This window comes from Cololabis saira, chromosome 21 (assembly GCF_033807715.1).
Source record: "Cololabis saira isolate AMF1-May2022 chromosome 21, fColSai1.1, whole genome shotgun sequence".
NCBI lineage: Eukaryota > Metazoa > Chordata > Actinopteri > Beloniformes > Belonidae > Cololabis > Cololabis saira.
This window is the reverse complement of record NC_084607.1, coordinates 2973937-2994322: the sequence shown is the minus strand read 5'-3', so window position 1 is coordinate 2994322 and position 20386 is coordinate 2973937. Positions and strand designations below refer to the sequence as shown.

At 40.9% G+C, this 20386-nt stretch overlaps 1 protein-coding gene and 1 long non-coding RNA gene across 3 annotated transcripts; one reads left to right on the top strand and one right to left on the bottom strand.

The window, feature by feature from the left end:
• Positions 1–870: 870 nt before the first annotated feature.
• LOC133422434 (uncharacterized) lies at positions 871–13388 on the bottom strand. Of its 2 annotated transcripts, XM_061712426.1 has the most exons (5): positions 13158–13388; positions 6520–7113; positions 3954–4073; positions 1075–2114; positions 892–1014 (listed from the first exon to the last, which is right to left on the bottom strand). In XM_061712426.1, the coding sequence occupies exons 1-4, from the start codon at positions 13169–13171 to the stop codon at positions 1076–1078; spliced, it is 1767 nt and encodes a 588-aa protein (XP_061568410.1). In that variant the 5' UTR covers positions 13172–13388; the 3' UTR covers positions 892–1014; position 1075. The 2 variants fall into 2 exon arrangements, with proteins under 2 accessions (XP_061568409.1, XP_061568410.1); XM_061712425.1 differs by having other exon boundaries at positions 871–2114.
• A 5423-nt stretch (positions 13389–18811) lies between these two features.
• On the top strand, positions 18812–20016 carry LOC133422621 (uncharacterized). Its single transcript, XR_009770750.1, has 3 exons — positions 18812–18938; positions 19416–19499; positions 19735–20016. It is a non-coding gene; the product is annotated as an uncharacterized LOC133422621 (long non-coding RNA).
• Positions 20017–20386: the final 370 nt, after the last annotated feature.

The window sequence follows — 20386 nt, the reverse complement described above, 5'->3', positions numbered from 1 at the left end:
TTTTTGACGGTTTATCGTGAACGGTAAAATATCACCCATTCCTAAGTGGAGTCCACCTGCTGAAAAACGCAGCGGTTACTGTCTTTCCCACCGGGTACGTAGTTTTTCATAAAACTCAGCCGTGCTCCGTCATAAACTGTTAATATTTTATCAGAATTTTAACCATCTGGCCTCAAATGGAGATTTTCATCACTGGTTCAGATGAGACGAACCGTCATGGATCCATGGATGCAGCAGCCGTGAAGACCAAAGAAGAAACTTCATTTATTTATACAATCAAAACTACAGGAAAAGCCATAAATATGCAGCAGAATCAAGGATGTAGTCATGTGATACCAGCACACGTCTGTGATGAAGTGCTAAAATAATTAATGCATGATGGGAAATTCAGTCAGGAACACTGTCAAAACTCATATAATTAAAACAATTAAATAAAACAGAAGTTATGTTGTTGTTTAATTGTATTTTTCATTGAAATCTGGGATGAAACATTAGAAACTTTAAGTGTTCATTGTTCATAAAACATCAGCTGAAATGTAAAGCTCCTGATAGGGCTGTGCGATTAATCGATTTTAAATCTAAATCGGATTTATTAATCAAGACGATGTTAAAAAAAGGAAAATTGGAAAATCGATGTTCCTTTTTTGCAGCTGGCTGCATTACAGACAGAGCTCGTCTAGTCATCTTTGTTTGGTCAAGAAAATTGTAAATGTTGTCACTTTACTAAACTCAAGGAGGATTTACAGTATCTTTCAATTGCACTTCATTCCCAATTTGTTTGCTATTTTTCTTTAAAAATACAGATCAAATATTTGAAACAATTTATTCCATTGTCTTTTGTAGTTTTACCAAAAAAAAAAATCGAAATCGAAATCGAAAATCGGGTTTTCAGAGAAAAAAAATTGTGATTTTATTTTTGTCCAAAATGGCCCAGCCCTAGCTCCTGATTTTAAAAGCTGAATTTAAAAAATGTTGAAATTTAAAGGAGTGAAGAGTCAACTTTTAGTTGCGGTTCATCAACACAATATCCGATCTAATCGTGTCAGGAAGAGTTGCGTCGCCGCCTGATGGGTTTTTACTGTACGACACATGACTCTTTGTCCTTCCGTTTTTTCTCCACCTCCCGAGTCGGACGTTCCCCCTCCGTCTCTCTCTGGTCCTCCGGCTCAGCATCCCCATAAAACGGCGTCTCCAGGACCGCCTCCTTCTTCCCCGACGTGGGCAGCCCTCCACGCAGGGAGTCGTGGATCTTCTTCCACGAGCTCATCTCTGAGCTCCAGAGAGCGGCCCGGGCCCGGATGAACTGCGACACCTCGGTCTCGCTGCCTTTGGCCAGGCTGATGCTGTCCTTGCAGATGAAGAAGATGTCCATCCCGATGAAGAGGGCGTTGACCGCGATGAGGCCGGCTCTGGCCGACTGGGAGACGGCCAGAGACCCTTTAGCGGCTGCCTGACCAACGTCCGGGATCTCCGAGGCCACCCGCGGGACGTTACGTAGAGCTTTACCCTCCTCAGCCAGAACTTTACCAGCACCGGAGATCAGATCTTCACTCTTCAACAGCTTGACAGCCGAGCAGCCGTCTACGAAGGAGTCGATGCCTTTGCCAACGGTACCGGCCTTAAAGAGAGTCTTTCCCACGCCCAGAGCCAGATCTAACTCGCTCGCTTCCATTTTGGAGATGGTTTGTCTGGTCACCTCCTCCAGAGAGTCCTGCAGTTTCGTCACATCCTCCATGAAGCTTTGGAGGACTTCCCCGGCTTTCTTCTGCTGCGTGCGGTTGACTCCCACTTCGGTGGCGGTCGTGACGAGGCTGTTGACCCCGCTGGTGACGCCCAAGCCCACGCCGGTCATGGTCAGAGCGAGAGACACTCCCATCGTGACAGGCATCAGCGCCAGGCCGACGATGGACAGCACGCCCCCGACCACGCCCACCGAGCTGCCCGCCACGCTGGAGATCTTCGATCCTTTACTCATCCGGTCCAACTGAACCGCGTTTCCCTCCAGCTCGGTCAGCGACCGCAGCATCCTGGGCCGGCGCTCGCTGAACTCCTTCATGAAACCGTGATACGAGTCCTCCTGGAACAGGAACACCATCCGGAAGTGCGTGTCCATCCTGGGAAAGTAACATTTAAAACGGAGGTGTAAGTGAATTGTATATATGAACTAGGCCTGTGTTGAAAAGATCGATTCTCCGATTTTAAATCAATTCTCATATTAGATCCTAAAAATCGATTCATATGTCTAAAGATCGATTAAAAAAAAAAAAAAAAAAATGTTTTTTTTTATCATTACAACTTTTGGTACTTTTTTGTTTATGCCCAAAAAAGGAATATTTTGTTGGACACGAGAATAACTGGTGCCATGTTTTTGCCTTTAAATATGTTTAAAGGTATGAAAGCATTAAAGTTTTCAGTTATAATTGCATAAATTGTCTATATTTCTTTGCTTTATATACTGTCTTGGGGTTACATTTGCATAAATGTTAAAAACCAAATTCTCATAAATGGGGAAAAAATAAACGCGATTTCTTTCGTCCTCTGTTTCCTCCTGGATCTGTTTGGTAATTCTGACCCACATGATGTTTCTGTTTCAGTTCTATCAGCATTCTGGGAGCTGATTGGTCCTTACAGCATCATTAGCTGCAATACTTGCTGTTGAATCTCAATATAATACTAGTATTAATATGTTGCAGAACTACAGTCATATCATTCATGCAACAGCTGAAAAAACTGTTTTATTAACAGTAACCCAAATCAATATCGGATCGAATCGAATCGTATCGAAGCGTGATAATCGATTCTGAATCGAATCGATTCTTGACATTTGAATGGATCCCCAGCCCTAATATGAACATCAGTGTTGGTAAGATTAAAGGGTACTGCATCATGGGAGTTAAACTTCTAGAGGGGGGGCTTCCATACGTCTCACCGCGTTGGTGTTAATAGTTTTACAGGTGGAGGCGACCGCCATTGTTTACCTCCTCACCTGTTTTTCACTGTGCCGTTCCATTCACATCTAAATCAAGCTATTGGCAAAGATCTAGCTAAGGATTAAAATTTAGGTTTTTTTTTTTTTTTTTTTCTTATTCTTCTTCTTATTTGGAAAAGCCATGTTCTTTTTTTTTTTTTTTTTTTTTTTTTAATTCAATCACAATTTAAATGACAAAATCCAGCGTTACATAGTAGGACAAATATTTTGTTCAACATGTCACTAACATGGCCGAGCATATATAACATATAAACAACAGCAACAAAATCACCCAGATTAAGCTGATAAAGAATAATTAAAAAAAAATGTCAGAGAATTAATCTGGAATTAAAGTAATTAAACCTTCATATACACATATGGCTTGTTTAGTTTTTATATGTTTTAAAGATTTTTTGAAAGTAAATTTTTTGAAAAAAATTAAAACAAAGCAGTGCTATTTGAAAATGTCTGTGGATTAAATTATTTGCTAAAAGAATTAAAGTGTTGTATAACATATCCCTCTTTTTTTCCTGCAACAAAACCCCTATTTTAATAGTGTGGACGTTTAAGATTTGTGCTCGAGTGTCTTTCTCTGAGGTTCAGGTTTGAAAACATCCCCAGAAAATTCTGATATAATGACAATCAAAAAATACCTGTTCAATAGTTTCAATATCTGGGTCACAGAATTTACAATTATTACAATCTATATTAAATCTTTGTCTAAGAAAACCATTGCAACGGTAGATATCAATTCAAATCTTAAAATTAGTTTGTTTAGCTTTTTAAGCGACCGGGAGAGAGAGGTTCTTGGTTCTGATCATTAGAAAAGCCATGTATAGTGTACAAAACAAGTCAGGGAAGTTTTGATGATCTGACTGATTTGGGGATTTTATGAATCGTTATCGGATCATTCAAAGGAAAATCGGTTCAAACCGATGAATTGTTATGTGATTCATGACCCCCTGATGTTTGGGGTGAATCTCACCTGATGTCATCCAGCTGATTGATGTGATCAAGCATCTGCCGTACGTTCCTCTCAGTCAGACCCTCCACCGCCACCTCCTGGACCTCCTGGACCGTCTTCAGGCTGAAGTCACTGAAGCAGCTGAGACAGACGTCCTTACTTTTCTCTTCACACAATGGGCCAAATCCACAAAGAATAGATTGCGCCCGCAAATAGCGCTGTGAATTGCGCCGCATTTGCGCCCGCAATTTGACCTGCTTTAAGGTCCTATTCACAAAAGATTTTGCTCTAATGATATGCCGGCGCAAACACGCCCATGAAGTTTTGCAGTGACTTCATTAACACCGGATCGGGATCAGATCAGGATCTGACGGTAATTCACGTTCTGTGTTTTGCTACACACACCTACAGGGGTCCGTTTCACAAAGCAGGTTCAACAAACACTGAGTCTAATCCTGAACTCTTAGTTGATCTACTCTGAGTTTTCGGTTCCAGAACAGCGGATTTGAGGTAATTTACTCAACTCTAAGTAGTTTCACCTGAAGTTAAGCGCGAGCGTGAGGGAAATAAAAAGCCATCATCAGTAGAGCGCTGATACAAGGATTCACCATGGCAACCGCGACACAAAAGAGCACAATACATTTTCTTTTTTTTCTTTTTAACTTTATTTATCTTTTCAATTTACAAAATCCCTTTGAGGAAACATCAGTTTGCATCTCAAAATCCACATACTTCACGCCACTGGAGTTAGAAGTGTTAATACGTGCGTATGGCAAGTATGAGAGCATATTTTGGAGAAAAAAATGTTTTATTGTCATTTAGATCAGGGCCGTCAATTGGGTACGGCAGCCGCCACACCTCGGCTTCAGGGGAGAATGTAAATGTTTTTTTTTTAATACATTTATGGAATTACTCTGCATCTATTTGTATTGATGTATTCTATTACTTCATACATATAAAATAACTACAAATGCATATCAGAACAACATGATGGATTTCAGTAGGTATTATCTATCCCAACACTTGTACCCCCCCTCATATGTTGAAATGTCCCAGCGTCCCTGACGACAGTGGTCTCTATCAATCTGGTTTTTAGTGCGCTCTGCAGTGTTACTAACTTACAAAAATGAAAATGAAGCAGACAACCACGCAATAAAAAAAAAAAGAAAGAAGACAAGTGATGGGTCCAGAATATATTAACGAGGCTGTTAGCCACTGATGGATTAATTATGCAAGTTCATCTCGAAGTAAGATATAAATCCTCTTATACATCTGTTTAAGGGAAATATTTGACTTTTTTTTACTCTCCCTCTCCTTTTTGCATTTGGACTTTAACTGTTTGAAGTTAAACTGGGATGTCCCCGTGATATTGTTTCACTGACATAGTGAATAAAGTGAACGAGTTAAATTGCGTTTGTTAGATAAGCCTTTTCTGCTCTCTAACTCTGCCGCTTACTGTCCGTGGTGCAGAAACGGATGCGTATTGCGTAAAGACCCATTGGCTGAATTGACGCCACTGAGGGAGGAGACAGAGAGAAACTCCAGGTTCGCTGAAATAAACCTGGTCCCGACCAGGTTAGGTTCGGAGCGTCTGTTACTACGGTAACTGACCGAGAGCTTAAGTTACCTCTCTTTGTGAAACAGGCTAGAGTTACCTCTCTTTCTCTGGTTTGAGTTACCTCCCTTTGTGAAACGGAAAACTCAGAGTTTCCCTCATTTCAGGGTTAACAGACTCAGAGTTATCACTAAACCTGCTTTGTGAAACGGACTCCAGGTCAGCTGTTAAACACACACATTCTAGATTTATATGTTTATATGGTGGAATTGTTTGTAATAAAGCAGCCCCTTACTGTATGGATGAATCCTGAGCTCCGTCCTGTTATTTTTATTTTTAAATCCCAGATAAGTCCACAACCCCACTTGATCTGACTGTGTACAGTCATGTCTGACTGTAGATTTCACCCTTAATATCATTCAGTATCACACAGGCTTGAATGATATTGAAGAGAGAGAGAAACAGGGATAGAGGGGGAGTGAAGCCTGAATTATGGTTCTGCGTTAAATCGACGCAGAGCCTACGCCGTAGGGTACGGCGTAGGGTACGCGGTGACGCGCACCATGCGGTGTCGCTGCGTACCCTACGCCGTAATCTCTGCGTTGGTGTAACGCGGAACCATAAATCAGCCTTTAGGAGTGAGTTTGCGCGCAGTTAATACACGCTTCGTAAAGACGGTATTTGCTCCACTATTTTTGCGTGTGGCAAATAGCGCTGGCCTTTGTGAATTAGACGGTTTTTGCAATGAGGCTTATTTCCATAGAAAGGGGGCAATTTTGCGCCGAATGTATGAATATTACCTAATTTACATGCATGCAAATGGCACAGGCGCACCATGACACTATTTGCTTGGCAGCGCAGTTTGTGGTGCAATTCGCCCTTTGCGGGTGCTTTGTGAATTAGACGCTCTCTTTTTGTCTCATTTGCACCGGTTTAGCGGCCGCAAAAGCCGCACAATCCTTTTGTGGATTTGGCCCAATATTCTTTATTAGAGGAATTATCTGTGTGAAATGCATGTTGTTTGATGTTTACCTCTTCTCCATCTTCTCACTGATGTTCCTGCTGGTCTGGACGTATCGGTCCAGCTGGTAGGCCATGACGTCGGCGTTCTGAAGTCTGGGGAGGAAGAAGACGCTTGCGTCTCTCTTGAACTCCAGGAGCAGCGGACAGACGCGTCGCGCGGCGGCGATGACGGCCTGAACGTGATCCCGGCTGATTTCTTCAGGGAGGTTCAACACGTCGTTCTCCGTGAACACGTGCAGAGAGGTGACGGCCAGCTTCTCCACCGCGTCCAGGAAGCAGCCCAGCTTCTCCAGACCTCCCAGGACATCCTTCAACACGGCGGCCAGCTCCTTCTGCAGCTCCTCGCGCTTGCTGTCTGCAGTGAACTGAGTGAACTTGTTTCCCATGTACTCCCGGAAGGCCTTTCCTTTGTCCTCCGACTGTGTGAAATGGCTCAGGTCCAAGCTGATTTTATCAGCTCTGTCTTTGATGTCCATCATCATGTGCAGCTCCGTCTCCCTCCTGAGCGTCCATTTAGAGAACCTCCCACAGAACTCCCTGGCCGTGTGGACGTAGGTGAGCGTATCTGAGGTGTAACGACACAAGGCCTCCTGCAGCTCGTTGCTGTAAAACAAACAGCTTCTAATTAGGATGAACAGGACAGACGTGTCTCTCTCTGCATCGTTGGTCAAGTAACAGACTCATAAACAGTTTCTTCCCCAAAGTCATCACCTTCCTGAACATGCATGTGTCACATGCATGGGCGTCGCACCCGTGGGGGATGGGGGTGTTGCGACACCCCCACTTTTACAAAAAGATGATTTCACCCCCCCCACTTTTTCCCAAGGTAAAACCGTTTTTTGCCCAGTGCCCAGATGCGATGCATCAGCATACCCAAATGGAGTGCACCTCAGTTCCCCATACGCTACATGAAAAATCATTGGTCAAATTAGATTGATTGAATGTCCATCCAGCCAATCACAGCCCTTTAACCAAAACCAGCCCGGCTGCCGCCCGGGAAAGTAAACGTGCTCAGGAAGCTGAGAGCCAAAAGCTGTTTTAATTTCAGCTGTAGCGCTGTTAATATGCCACTTTATTAAGTTTTAATATTTTTTCAGGCGTAAAAGTAACCGTTAAGATACCCAACCTGGGCTCAGTTTATCCAAATAACGCCTGTTAAGAAATTTGATCTGAAAAATTTTTGGGATTTCTGGCTGACTGCCGGCTCCGGAGCGGATTTATGGTTCCGCGTTAAATCGACGCAGAGCCTACGGCGTACGGTACGGCGTACGGTACGGCGTACGGTACGGCGTACGGTACGGCGTACGGTACGGCGTACGGTACGGCGTACGGTACGGCGTACGGTAGGCCTACGGCGTACGGCGTACGGCGCGCGTCGCCGCGTAACCTACGCCTTAGGCTCTGCGTCGATTTAACGTGGAACCATAAATCAGCTCCGCTATCTGCACTTCAGCTTTATCTGAAAAAGTGTGTAAAGTACCCAGATAACATCTTTGTGGTTTCTGAAAACTATTATATCAGAAACATCCAAAACAAATCTGACGAGTCACAGGATTATTTCTCTCTATTTCTCTTTTGTTAACAAAAATAGTTCTTTGTTCATTGTCAGATTTCACCCCATAATTGTTTTTTTAAGGGGCAATGATACCTTTTGTTATTTCTGACACTACTATTTTTGTAATGTGAAAACTGTTGTGTTATTGCCAATTTCACCTTGTCTTTGCTTTCATAAAAACGCATGTTCCTCTCAGTTCATAATTACTGACTCTGTGTTGGAAGAGCCTCTGAATACACTCTGGGAGCGTTGTATTATTTATGTTAAACATTAGTAGCTACATATCTTGGAATAAAGGGCGTGGTGCTATAATGTATATTTTGGCAGCCCGGATGTGGTGCTGATGTGCCACCCCTAGAACACCCACTGTTAAAATCACTGCTCCACCCCTGGTCACACGGAAATCTTTTTAACTTTAAAATCTCGCTGCTGACAGTCAGAGCTCTGCACGGTCAGGCCCCTCCTACACCGGAGCCTGACGTAAGATAAGAAAAGATAAGATAGTCCTTTATTGATCCCCAGAGGGGAAACCCGGGTGCTACAGCAGCTCAAAGTCAAACAACATGAACTAAATAAACAAAATGAAGTATGAAAAATAAAAAATACAGTAAAAAGAAACTGAAACTGAACAAGAGTACTGTAAACGGAATAAATGCACTATAAACATAGTAAGTACAGTATAATCATGTGACCAGAGCTGGATTAGAGACTCCATCAACGCTTTATCATTACTCACATCAGTAAGACGGTTGCTTTATGACCATCATGTTGATTTTATGTACTTTTATTCTAGGAGCTTTTTATCTGTATCGTCCTGTTTTTATTATATTTGTACTTTTATTGTTTTATTTTTTGTGAAGCACCATGTGACGTTTCCTTGTCTGTGAAGGTGCTATATAAATAAACTTGACCTTTTTACTTACTTTTGTGCATTGAAACACTCATATAAATCCTTTACAACTGCCTACTGCCGTCATGCATCAGCATGTCGAGTCGTGTTTTGTGTTTTAAGTATATAAGAATGTTATATACGCTGGATCTGAAACCCCAGAATGACTATTGGGTTAAATTGCAGACTTTGAGTGCCATGTAATAAATTCCCAATAATGTAATAAGGTATTATATTATCAGTAAAAATGTTATTACAGTATCTGTTAGGATATTTTATTACATTATTGGTGAAGTTATTACATTATCGGGTTTTATTACATTTTCGATTGAGTTAAGTGCAAATTGTATTACATTTTCAGGCATTATTACATTATAGGAAATGATTACATTATAGGAAATAATTACATTATAGGAAATGATTACATTATAGGGTGAAATGATTACATTATAGGAGCTTCAAGCCTATACAGGAAAGGCAGTTCGCCTCTTTGGGTTTTCAATCCCTGCAGGGCCACAACCTGTTTCTTAACCTCTTTATTTACTGATTTGGTTCATATTGATCCCACAGGATTCCACTTTGACACATCTAGATCCACACACTGATGTCTGATATACATATATTGATGTGTTTGGGCAATTACTCCATTTAAATATCTGAAATAAAAACAACCCCAGTAGAGCGTCGGTCAACTTTATACCCTTGTACTGGTCTTTGGGTCAAAATGACTAATTCTCCTTCCTTCCTTCCTTCCTTCCTTCCTTCCTTCCTTCCTTCCTTCCTTCCTTCCTTCCTTCCTTCCTTCCTTCCTTCCTCTTCCTTCCTTCTTCCTTCCTCCATCCCTTCCTTCTTTCTCCCTTCCTTTCTTCTTTCCTTCCTTCCTTCTTTTCTCCCTTCCTTCGCTTCTTTCCTTCCTTCCTTCCTTCTTTCCTCCCTGTCTTTCTTCTTCTCTCCTTCCTTCCTTCCTTCCTTCCTCCTTCCTTCCTTCCTTCCTTCCTTCCTTCTCCTTCCTTCTTCCTTCTTCCTTCCTCTCTTCCTTCTTCTTTCCTTCCTTCCTTCTTTCTCGCCCTTGGCCTTCCTTCTTTCCTCCCTTCTTTCTTCTCCCTTCCTTCCTTCTTTGCTCCCTTCCTTCTTTCCTCCCTTCCTTCCCTTCCTTCCTTTCCTTCCTTCCTTCCTTCCTTCCTTCCTTCCTTCCTTCCTTCTTCTTTTCCACCTTCCTTCCTTCTTTCCTTCCTTCCTTCCTTCTTCCTCCTTCCTTCCTTCTTTGCTCCCTTCCTTCTTCCTTCCTTCCTTCCTTCCTTCCTTCCTCCCTTCCTTCCTTCTTTGCTCCCTTCCTTCTTTCCTCCCTTCCTTCCTTCCTTCCTTCCTTCCTCCCTTCTTTTCTTTCTCCCGCCCTTCCTTCTTTTTTCCCTTCCTTCCTTCTTTCCTTCCCTTCCTTCTTTTCTCCCTTCCTCCTTGCTTTCCTTCCTTCCTTCCTCTTTCCTCTCCCTTCTTTTCTTTCTCCCTTCCTTCCTTCTTTGCTCCTTCTTCCTTCCTTCCTTCCTTCTTTTTAACCTTCATTCCTTCTTTCCTTCCTTCTTTTCTTCTCCCTTCCTTCCTTCTTTCCCCCTTCCTTCCTTCTTTTCTTTCTCCCTTCCTTCCTTCTTTCACTTCCTTCTTTTTCCCTTCCTTCCTTCTTTCCTTCCTTCCTTCCTTTCTCCCTTACTTCCTTCCTTCCTTCCTTCCTTCCTTCTTTTTACCTTCATTCCTTCTTTCCTCCATTCCTCTTTCTTTCCTCCCTTCTTTTCTTTCTCCCTTCCTTCCTTCCTTCCTTCCTTCCTTCTCCTTCCTTCCTTCCTTCCTTCCTTCCTTCCTTCCTTCCTTCCTTCCTTCCTTCCTCCCTTCCTTTCTTCTTTCCCTTCCTTCCTTCTTTTCTCCCTTCCTTCTTTTCTCCCTTCCTTCCTTCCTTCCTTCCTTCCTTCCTTCCTTCCTTCCTTCCTTCCTTCCTTCCTTCCTTCCTTCCTTCCTCCCTCCCTTCCTTCTTTTCTCCCTTCCTTTCTTCTTTCCTTCCTTCCTTCTTTTCTCCCTTCCTTCCTTCTTTCCTTCCTTCCTTCTTCTTTCCTTCCCTTCTTTTCTTTCTCCCTTCCTTCCTTCTTTGCTCCCTTCCTTCTTTCCTCCCTTCCTTCCTTCCTTCTTCCCTCCTTCTTTCTCCCTTCCTTCCTTCTTTCCTTCCTCCTTCCTTCTTTCCTCCCTTCTTTTCTTTCTCCCTTCCTTCCTTCTATTTGCTCCCTTCCTTCCTTCCTTCCTTCCTTCCTTCCTTCCTTCCTTCCTCCCTTCTTTCCTTCTTTGCTCCCTTCCTTCTTTCCTCCTTCCTTCCTTCCTTCCTTCCTTCTTTTCTCCCTTCCTTCCTCCTTCCTTCCTTCCTTCCTTCCTTCCTTCCTCCTTCCTTCCTTCCTTCCTCCCTCCCTTCCTTCTTTTCTCCCTTCCTTTCTTCTTTCCTTCCTTCCTTCTTTTCTCCCTTCCTTCCTTCTTTCCTTCCTTCCTTCCTTCTTTCCTCCCTTCTTTCTTTCTCCCTTCCTTCCTTCTTTGCTCCCTTCCTTCTTTCCTCCCTTCCTTCCTTCCTTCCTTCTTTTCTCCCTTCCTTCCTTCTTTCCTTCCTTCCTTCCTTCTTTCCTCCCTTCTTTTCTTTCTCCCTTCCTTCCTTCTTTGCTCCCTTCCTTCCTTCCTTCCTTCCTTCCTTCCTTCCTTCCTTCCTCCCTTCTTTCCTTCTTTGCTCCCTTCCTTCCTTCCTTCCTTCCTTCCTTCCTTCCTCCCTCCCTTCCTTCTTTTCTCCCTTCCTTTCTTCTTTCCTTCCTTCCTTCTTTTCTCCCTTCCTTCCTTCTTTCCTTCCTTCCTTCCTTCTTTCCTCCCTTCTTTTCTTTCTCCCGCCCTTCCTTCTTTTTTCCCTTCCTTCCTTCTTTCCTTCCTTCCTTCTTTTCTCCCTTCCTTCCTTCTTTCCTTCCTTCCTTCCTTCTTTCCTCCCTTCTTTTCTTTCTCCCTTCCTTCCTTCTTTGCTCCCTTCCTTCCTTCCTTCTTTTTTACCTTCATTCCTTCTTTCCTTCCTTCTTTTCTTTCTCCTTCCTTCCTTCTTTCCTCCCTTCCTTCTTTTTTCCTTTCATCCCTTCTTTCCCCCCTTCCTTCCTTCTTTTCTTTCTCCCTTCCTTCCTTCTTTCCTTCCTTCTTTTTTCCCTTCCTTCCTTCTTTCCTTCCTTCCTTCCTTTCTCCCTTACTTCCTTCTTTCCTCCCTTCCTTCCTTCCTTCCTTCCTTCCTTCTTTTTTACCTTCATTCCTTCTTTCCTCCATTCCTTCTTTCTTTCCTCCCTTCTTTTCTTTCTCCCTTCCTTCCTTCTTTTCTTTCTCCCTTCCTTCCTTCCTTCCTTCCTTCCTTCCTTCCTTCCTTCCTTCCTTCCTTCCTTCCTTCCTTCCCTTCATCCCTTCTTTCCCCCCTTCCTTCCTTCTTTTCTTTCTCCCTTCCTTCCTCCCTTCCTTCCTTCTTTTCTCCCTTCCTTCCTTCCTTCCTTCTTTTTTCCCTTCCTTCCTTCCTTCCTTCCTTCCTTCTTTTCCCCCTTCCTTCCTTCTTTTCTCCCTTCCTTCCTTCCTTCCTTCCTTCCTTCCTTCCTTCCTTCCTTCCTTCCTTCCTTCCTTCCTTATTTTCTCCCTTCCTTCCTTCCTTCCTTCCTTCCTTCCTTCCTTCCTTCCTTCCTTATTTTCTCCCTTCCTTCCTTCCTTCTTTCCTCCCTTCCTTCCTTCCTTCCTCTCTTCCTTCCTTCCTTGACCTGAAGACAGCACAAGGGTTAATCTCGACAGCAGTTATAGAGACGTCACCTAAGTAAAACTTCTTTTACGACCATATCGACCAATATTTAAATACAACTTGATAAATGAAGAACTTTGAGCACTTATTTAAATGCTGATATGAATTGAATAATTTAAAGAAGCCCAGAAACATGTTTTTAGCTGGGAAACTCCAGAAACATGTTTTTAGCTGGGAAACTAACTAAACATGTGTCTGAACAGCTGATGAGGAAACACCACCAATGTTTCCTCTGTCTAAACATTTCCTAAAGTGAAAAGCAGCCTGGATTACAGATGTTTATTTAGTTAAGTCACTCTGTGAGATATTCCCGTGATAAACAGTCCCATGTTGTTGTGTTTCCGTCTTTTAGAACAGACAGTAAAACTTACCTTGCTTCAGACATCTCTCTCCTCTTCACGAGCAACGAGGTCGCTGATCTGCTTCGTTAGGAGCGTCACGGAAATGAAACATCACCATAACTCGGGAAGAAAGGCTGTAACTTGTGTTCTGGTATGTTTGCTTTTGTTTTCACGGTAAACCGCACCCGCTTTAACCCTTCCCGGGACTCGATCCGCGTTTTGACAGCACAAAAACGACCGAGACCGGCGTGTGTTAGATCGGATCAGCTGCGCGCTCGGACTCCGCCCACTTCGAGACGGACAGCCAATCAACGAAGGCGCTCGGACTCTGTCAGCCAATCACAGCACAGCGTACCCGCCCACTTCTTCCCTTCGGCCGATCCAATGCTCATATTCCGGAAAAAGGAAACTATTGTTTGTTTTGTTTTTTTCTGTTGGCGCATGATGCGGGCAGTATGAACAGATAAAATAACAAGTAAAAAGTTATTTAACTACTTTGCAGCTTGAAGTGGTCATTAATAAACCCGTTACCACCGTCACAATGTTAAATAACGTTTTACCAGCACATCGTTATACAATGTGACCTCACCAGGACAAAACAAACATTGTTTCAGTGTGTTTGATACATTTTTTTAAATTTTAAGATAAAAAAAAAAGACCTTTTTAAAATTATAAACAGCATTAGTAGCAGCTTATAGAGAGTAGGTTGAAAATAACTGAACTAATGAGTACAATAAAATCACAAGTGAATAAATAAGCTTTGAATGTTGAGCTGAGGCTGAATCTCGGCTTTGCAGCGCCCCCTGGTGGAGCAACAAGAAAAGCTGCAGTTGTTTGCACAATCACAATGTTTCAATTCAATTCAATTCAATTTTATTTATATAGCGTCTAATACAACAGATGTTGTCTCTAGACGCTTTCCAGAGACCCAGAACATGAACATAAACATAAACCCCCGAGCAATTATTACATAAACAATGGCAGGTAAAAACTCCCAGTGGGAGAAAAACCTTAAGCCAAACAGTGGCAAGAAAAACTCCCCTTTAGGAGGGAAGAAACCTGGACCAGGACCTGGATCATAAGGGGGGGCCCTCCTGCTGAAGGCCAGAGTGGGGGTCGGGGATCTCAACAGCACAGCAGGCAGGTGGAAGCAGCAGCGGGATGACCGGGGATGGGGGGGGACCGGTGTCGTGCCAAAAAGTGATTGCCTGCCAGAATCTGATTTCTCCCCTGAAAATTGGTCTTTTTTACCTGCCAAAAATTGATTGAAGGCCAAATACAGTTAATGAAAAGTTGTTTCTGCCTAAATATGATTTGATCTCATTCTTGAGCTTCATAATCTGAAAATCTGACGTTTTAGCGCTATCGTTCAATGGGCTGCTGTGCGCGCTCCCGCAGCCAGAAATCAGAAGAAATCAGATTCTGGCAGTCAATCACTTTTTGGCACAACACCGGGACCGCAGGCCAGAACGCAGCTCCCGAGGCTCCGGCCTGCAAACATGCACAAAAGAGAAAAAAGGGGGGGCCAGCACAAGAAACTACAGGAACGATGGACAAAAATGATAGCTATGAGATATTTATAATAAATAAAAATGGTAATGGAGAAGAGAGGAAGGGAAAAGGAGAGGAGAAGAAGGGTGAGAGGCACCGCCCAGCGGATCATGTCGGTGCCCCCCTGCAGCATAGGCCTATAGCAGCATATCTACCACCAAGCTATATTTGAGACTATTATAGTCTTGTTCTATAGCTGCAACTATGACTACTGACTCTAAATGTTTGAGGAGGTCTTACATAATGATGTCTGAAAAAAATATTGAATAAGTGTTTTATAACCCAATTCATCGCAGTCGGTGCATCTTTTTGATTTGTAGACGTTTATAATGATAAAATGTCGACATATTCTCAATATCCATGACCATGACGTGGTTGGGAGGTGTAGATGAAGACATTTTGGGTTTTTTGTTCTTTTTGGGGGGTATTTTGTCTTTTTTTCCTCTCTCTTTTTGCGCCAGGACATCCCCTGATATTCCCTATTGTTTGCACTTATATCGTCACAATGCTGTACGAGGAAACTAGGACATACAAACTGCACTGGGGCAAATATGCTCTGCTTTAATAGGCCTACTATTTTGTGTATATGTGACATCATGTGAATAAAAAAAAGACAGAAGCATCATGAACAGTTAAATTAGCTAAGTTAAATAGTTAAATAGGCTAAGAAGGGGTAGCAGATTCTGACTTCAGGGGGTTCCAGTTGAAGCGTCCTACCTGAAACTCAGAAATTCAGTCTTCCCGGTACGAATGAAACGCAGCAGACATTTAACCTAGTTATAACTCAGCTGAAGGGGAGCTGTGGACCAGGGATTCAGGGAACAGCGCCAAGCTGGATCAAATCTGACCATCGCTTGTCTTTTTACGAGGAGCTTGTGAGATAAGAAGACAACGGTTGCGTTTTACTGAGCTCTGAAAAGAGTTTTGATCATACGCAGCCGCCCTCTTTAAGTCCTGAGTTCACTGATAGTTAAATAGTTATGATAGTTAACAAAAACAAAGACTATAACTGTATCTAAGAAAAAAATAAATAAATTAAAAACGTAAAACTAACTGAAACGAAATACAATTAAAGGTCAAATTTGCTTTAATTTCCATTTTGTGTCTTGTTTTTTTATTTTTCCAGCTTCCATTTATTTAGACAATTATTTTTCTAATTCGAATTACTCAAAATAAAGAGTGAGGTATGCTTGTACTGTCTGGCATCATTTATAGCAGTGATTCTTAACCATAGGGCCGCGGCCCACACTTGGGCCGCGAGCGCCCCCTAGTGGGCCGCGAAAAAAATTCTGTTTTGTAGGTTTGGGCCGCGGGGGCCGCGGGACTGCATCCCGACCATGTGGTGGCGCTAATGCGTTAGTCAGTTGTTACTGACTGCCAGCCGGTGGAGGAGGGAACCAAGAGGAAGAAGCGGGGGAGCTCTATAAAACAGGAGAAATGCCGCGGCACGTTCCATTTACCTCGGACACTCATCTAGCTGCACGTGTACTATTAAGGCCTGTATTTACGGAGAAAATCCTTTGTTTTGCACAAAATGGGTTTAAATCCGCCAGGATAAGGGATCGTTTACTTGGTCTGCGCTCAGAGTCGGCTTGGATCTGCCAGTATCAGGGATTGATTACTTGGTCTGCGCCCAGCAACGGGGAGAGCGAGCGCGGCGTGATCCTTTATTTTTATATTCTCCATCGTGGCCACAACTAAGCCCAAAGCCCGAAACGGACTCAGAGCAACGCTGCATGCTACTCTGAGAGTGAGCCTTTCCCCCATTCCACCCAGACTGGACCTGATTGTGTCTCAGAGGCCCAAGTGTCTCATTAAGAGCTGCAGATAAAAAGGAAATTGTATTTTTTTAAATATGTATATGAAAGAAAATAAAGATTCTTCTGGTTCTGCTATGCACAAATATAGTTTCATTTGCACTTTATTTCAATTTTATTTACAGTTTATTTAATTTAAAAACATTATTTTGAATGTATTTATTTTACTTTTTGTTAATAATAATGGCTTGGTTTTATATACCCAGGTAAAAAAGTAATATACTTTAATGTACTAAAAATGTACTTAATTTTCTGAAAGTACATTTCCAGCACATTTTGACTTAATGTGTTAAAATAAAGTAAACCAAAAATATATTATAAATGTATTAATTACAAATGTATTATTCCCTCAGTAGTACTTAAGTTTACTTAGATAAAGTACACTACTTTGTACTAATACTTAAATTCATATTAAGTATATTCATATAAAATATACTAACATTGAAATATATATAAGTGTTTTATTAGTATATTAATTTATTATGTACTTTGAATGCCTTAAATATAAGTTTAATTTTAGTATATTTGCATCTACTTTTATTAAGTGCACTTTTAGCAACCTTTTTATAAGTTTACTTTTATAACATTTTTTTTCATATCATTGTTAGTATAGTAGTGTTAAAGTGCACTTAAAATAAGTGTATTAATAATTAAAAACTACTTCAGTGGTAAATTAGTGTATTCTTCATAAGTACACTATAAACCAGAACAAATTCATCAGTATTTAGCCACTTCTTTTAGTGTGCTTAGATCAGTTTAAAAGCATGTAGAATAACACTTAATTTCTTTAGCATACCCTTTCTCTTCAACCTTTTAAAATATTGTATTTTACTAGCAAAATGCAACATTGCTGTTATGTAATAATACCTTTTCTAATTGAAAAAATATCCTTACATTTCTATTTCAATTTTAAAATGTTAGCAATTAGTGATACAAAGTACATTTGGATTACTTCAACACCACCGTTGTTTTTATGCAATACTTAAAAATCCATCCATCTATTCTTCAAATTTAATGGTGAATTATGAATAAACATGAACAGCAACAACATAGAGCACCTTTCAATTGACCATATGCTTTTATATAATGCAGAAGTCACCAGTATTTCTAATTTAAAAAAACAGTACAACCTTGTGTATTTCTTATCATCACATGGAAAGTACATATTCCAAAACTTGGATTGGTTCACTTACATTTTACAGCATCAAAAAACACATAACATAACTGAAAAATTAAGTCTTTGATTTTGCATGAAAACAGTTTGTTAAAGTTCAACATTTTGAGGCCACAGTGCCTTGAAAAAGTATTCACCCCTATGATTTTGTTTGTATTTTGTTATACCACAACTGTTAGACTATTACTATTACCATTTTTGTTTTAAGGCACACCAAGAATACACACTGATATGTAATCCCTATTTCTTACAATTTGGCAGTGAAAATTTGCATGTGGTGCATTTTTCACATTTTTCAAATTGACCCTGAAGTACTCGCGGCTGCGCTGCCGCTGATTGGTTTCCCCCGAATGCAGCCTGCTTGAATGAAGCTGAAGGAAACGTCGTCGTAGTCGACTTACAATGGCGCAATTCAAGTTCGGGATGTTTTATTTTAGGGACAACACAATTCACGTCGAAAGTACTGACATTGTGACACCTCAGTACAGACAGCAGCTTGTTCAGGTATTAAAACGGCCGGACCTGTCGAGTGAAGACGGATGGATACAAGTGTGCTGGCCGAGCAGGAAAGCACCTAAAAACAAGGTGGCCGCAAAACCGCTCCTACTCTGAGGTTTGTACTGCTCGTGCATGGTGTGAAGTATTTTATGAATGAATATTATTTCTACAATGACTAAACAAGTTCACATGCTGCATTAGCTAATAACTAGCTAGCTAGCTGTTGGCGACAGCTAATGCGTCAATTAGTGTGAACATTTGTGAGCATGCTGTGTGGAGCATGTTTAGCTAAAGTTTTGTGTAGTGCTAACCATAAATGGACAATTGCCACAATGTAAAGAAAAGAACAAGAACAAAATTGTTTGTACAAATTTGTTCTGCTAGCACTTGCCAGCCACCAAGTGTTAGTGATTATTTGATAAAGAATTTGCCAGTGGCTCATGCTAATGATTGTTTATAAACCTTGTATGTAATTTCAATTTTTATGTAACTGTGTTTATAAAAAAGACTTAAAGTGACTTGTTGTGTATAATATTAGATTGACCGTGGTGCATTTCACGAGACATACAAAATATCTAAAATATTGAGCAAAAGAGGGAAAAAACATGGTTTTGACAGTTCGTCTGATGTATGGTTGTGGTTACAGACAACTACAAGGAGTTGATGGAAAGAAAAGAAGCCTTCTTCAAGGATGAAGACATCTGGCACATGGCAGTTGCAAGGAGAAAGACCTCACCTTGTACCACAACATATGACGGAAGCAAACCAAAGGTTATTTTTGTTGCTTGTGTTGGTAGTTTATTTAGAAAATATACTTAGATTAAAACACCTGTAGGTTCAAAATGCTGCTCCATTTCTTATACTTACCAGTCTTGATTCACTGAAATCCCTATTTGTAGGTTGGTTATGCTTTTAATATTGTCTCGTCATCTTGTTTATGAAAAATGATATGAAGTGAATGTCACCCACTGAATTATTTTTGTCTGAAACTAACTATAGAACCTGAGTGATGAATTAATCTGTTTGAATATCCCAAAATGCACTACAGTAGCTAGTAAAACATTGTGTTTCTCCTGCTGGCTGCAAAGATGAAAGGGAAGAAGAGTGGCATGTCATACACATAAAATCTTTAATGAATTTATGACACTGTAATACTATGATGTTTTATATTTTAAATGTTTTTCTAAAAAATCTGTGGTATAGTTCATATGTTGTTGTCATATAATACATTCTTTCTCTTCAGTACAGAAAAAAAGAATTACTGCAACTTCCAGTCTCACTTCAGATGAAGATGAAACACAGATTGACCCATCACAAGTTCTTCAAACAAATGTAAGTATTTACAGGAATAAGGGAATATTGTGGGAGGATAAGACACATTTTTCATTATAAGTTTAAGTCTATTTTTCCTTATCATTTTGTTTTTCTGCCTCCACCCTTGCCTTGGCCATAGCCAGAAGCAACATGTTTCAGGTTTTCCTCGTGTATGTAAGCCCCCTTCTTGCTAATGTGATGTGGAAAAGCATGATTTGTAATACCATTTTATTTGTCCTTTTCTATTTTACAGATACAGTTATTGCTGAATTTCCAGGAACAACTGTGTCTGATGTGAGAGCAGTGATTCGGAGAAAATGTAACAATGAGAATTTTGTGACCAAAAAGAAACAGTAAGCAGTAACATCAGTAACTGATTGTAATAGTTTTTGTTTGTTTATTTTTTGGTGGACATACATTTTGAGTTTACACAAACTGTGTCAATGTTTCAAAAGTCAGTTTAATGTTCATTTCTGTCATTACTAGCTTCTCTGCGGTGCACAGCTAGCACATCTATTGTTTCTTCTGAAGATCAAGCTGTTTGGGTCTCTGTAAAATTGTTGATAACCTTTTTTTTTTTTTTTTGTGAACAAATGATCCAAATTTGAAAAAAAATGTTACGATGAAGAGAAACTGTTTGAAAATGTTGTTTAGATGTACTGTACCAACACTAAACTTTACATATTTAAGTTGTACTTAAATGTACTTGATTTATGCACATTTTTCCTGCAATGCCGTGCATGTTAAAAATAAACTTTTTTTCTACTCCAAGTATGTTCTAATTATTTTTTATGTTTACTTAAAAGTCATTCCAAATTCAAATTAATTATGAAAAAATTGTACTTTCTGTGTACTATTGAAGTGTATTTTAATGAAGTACATCTAGTATACTTCCTGCGCACATA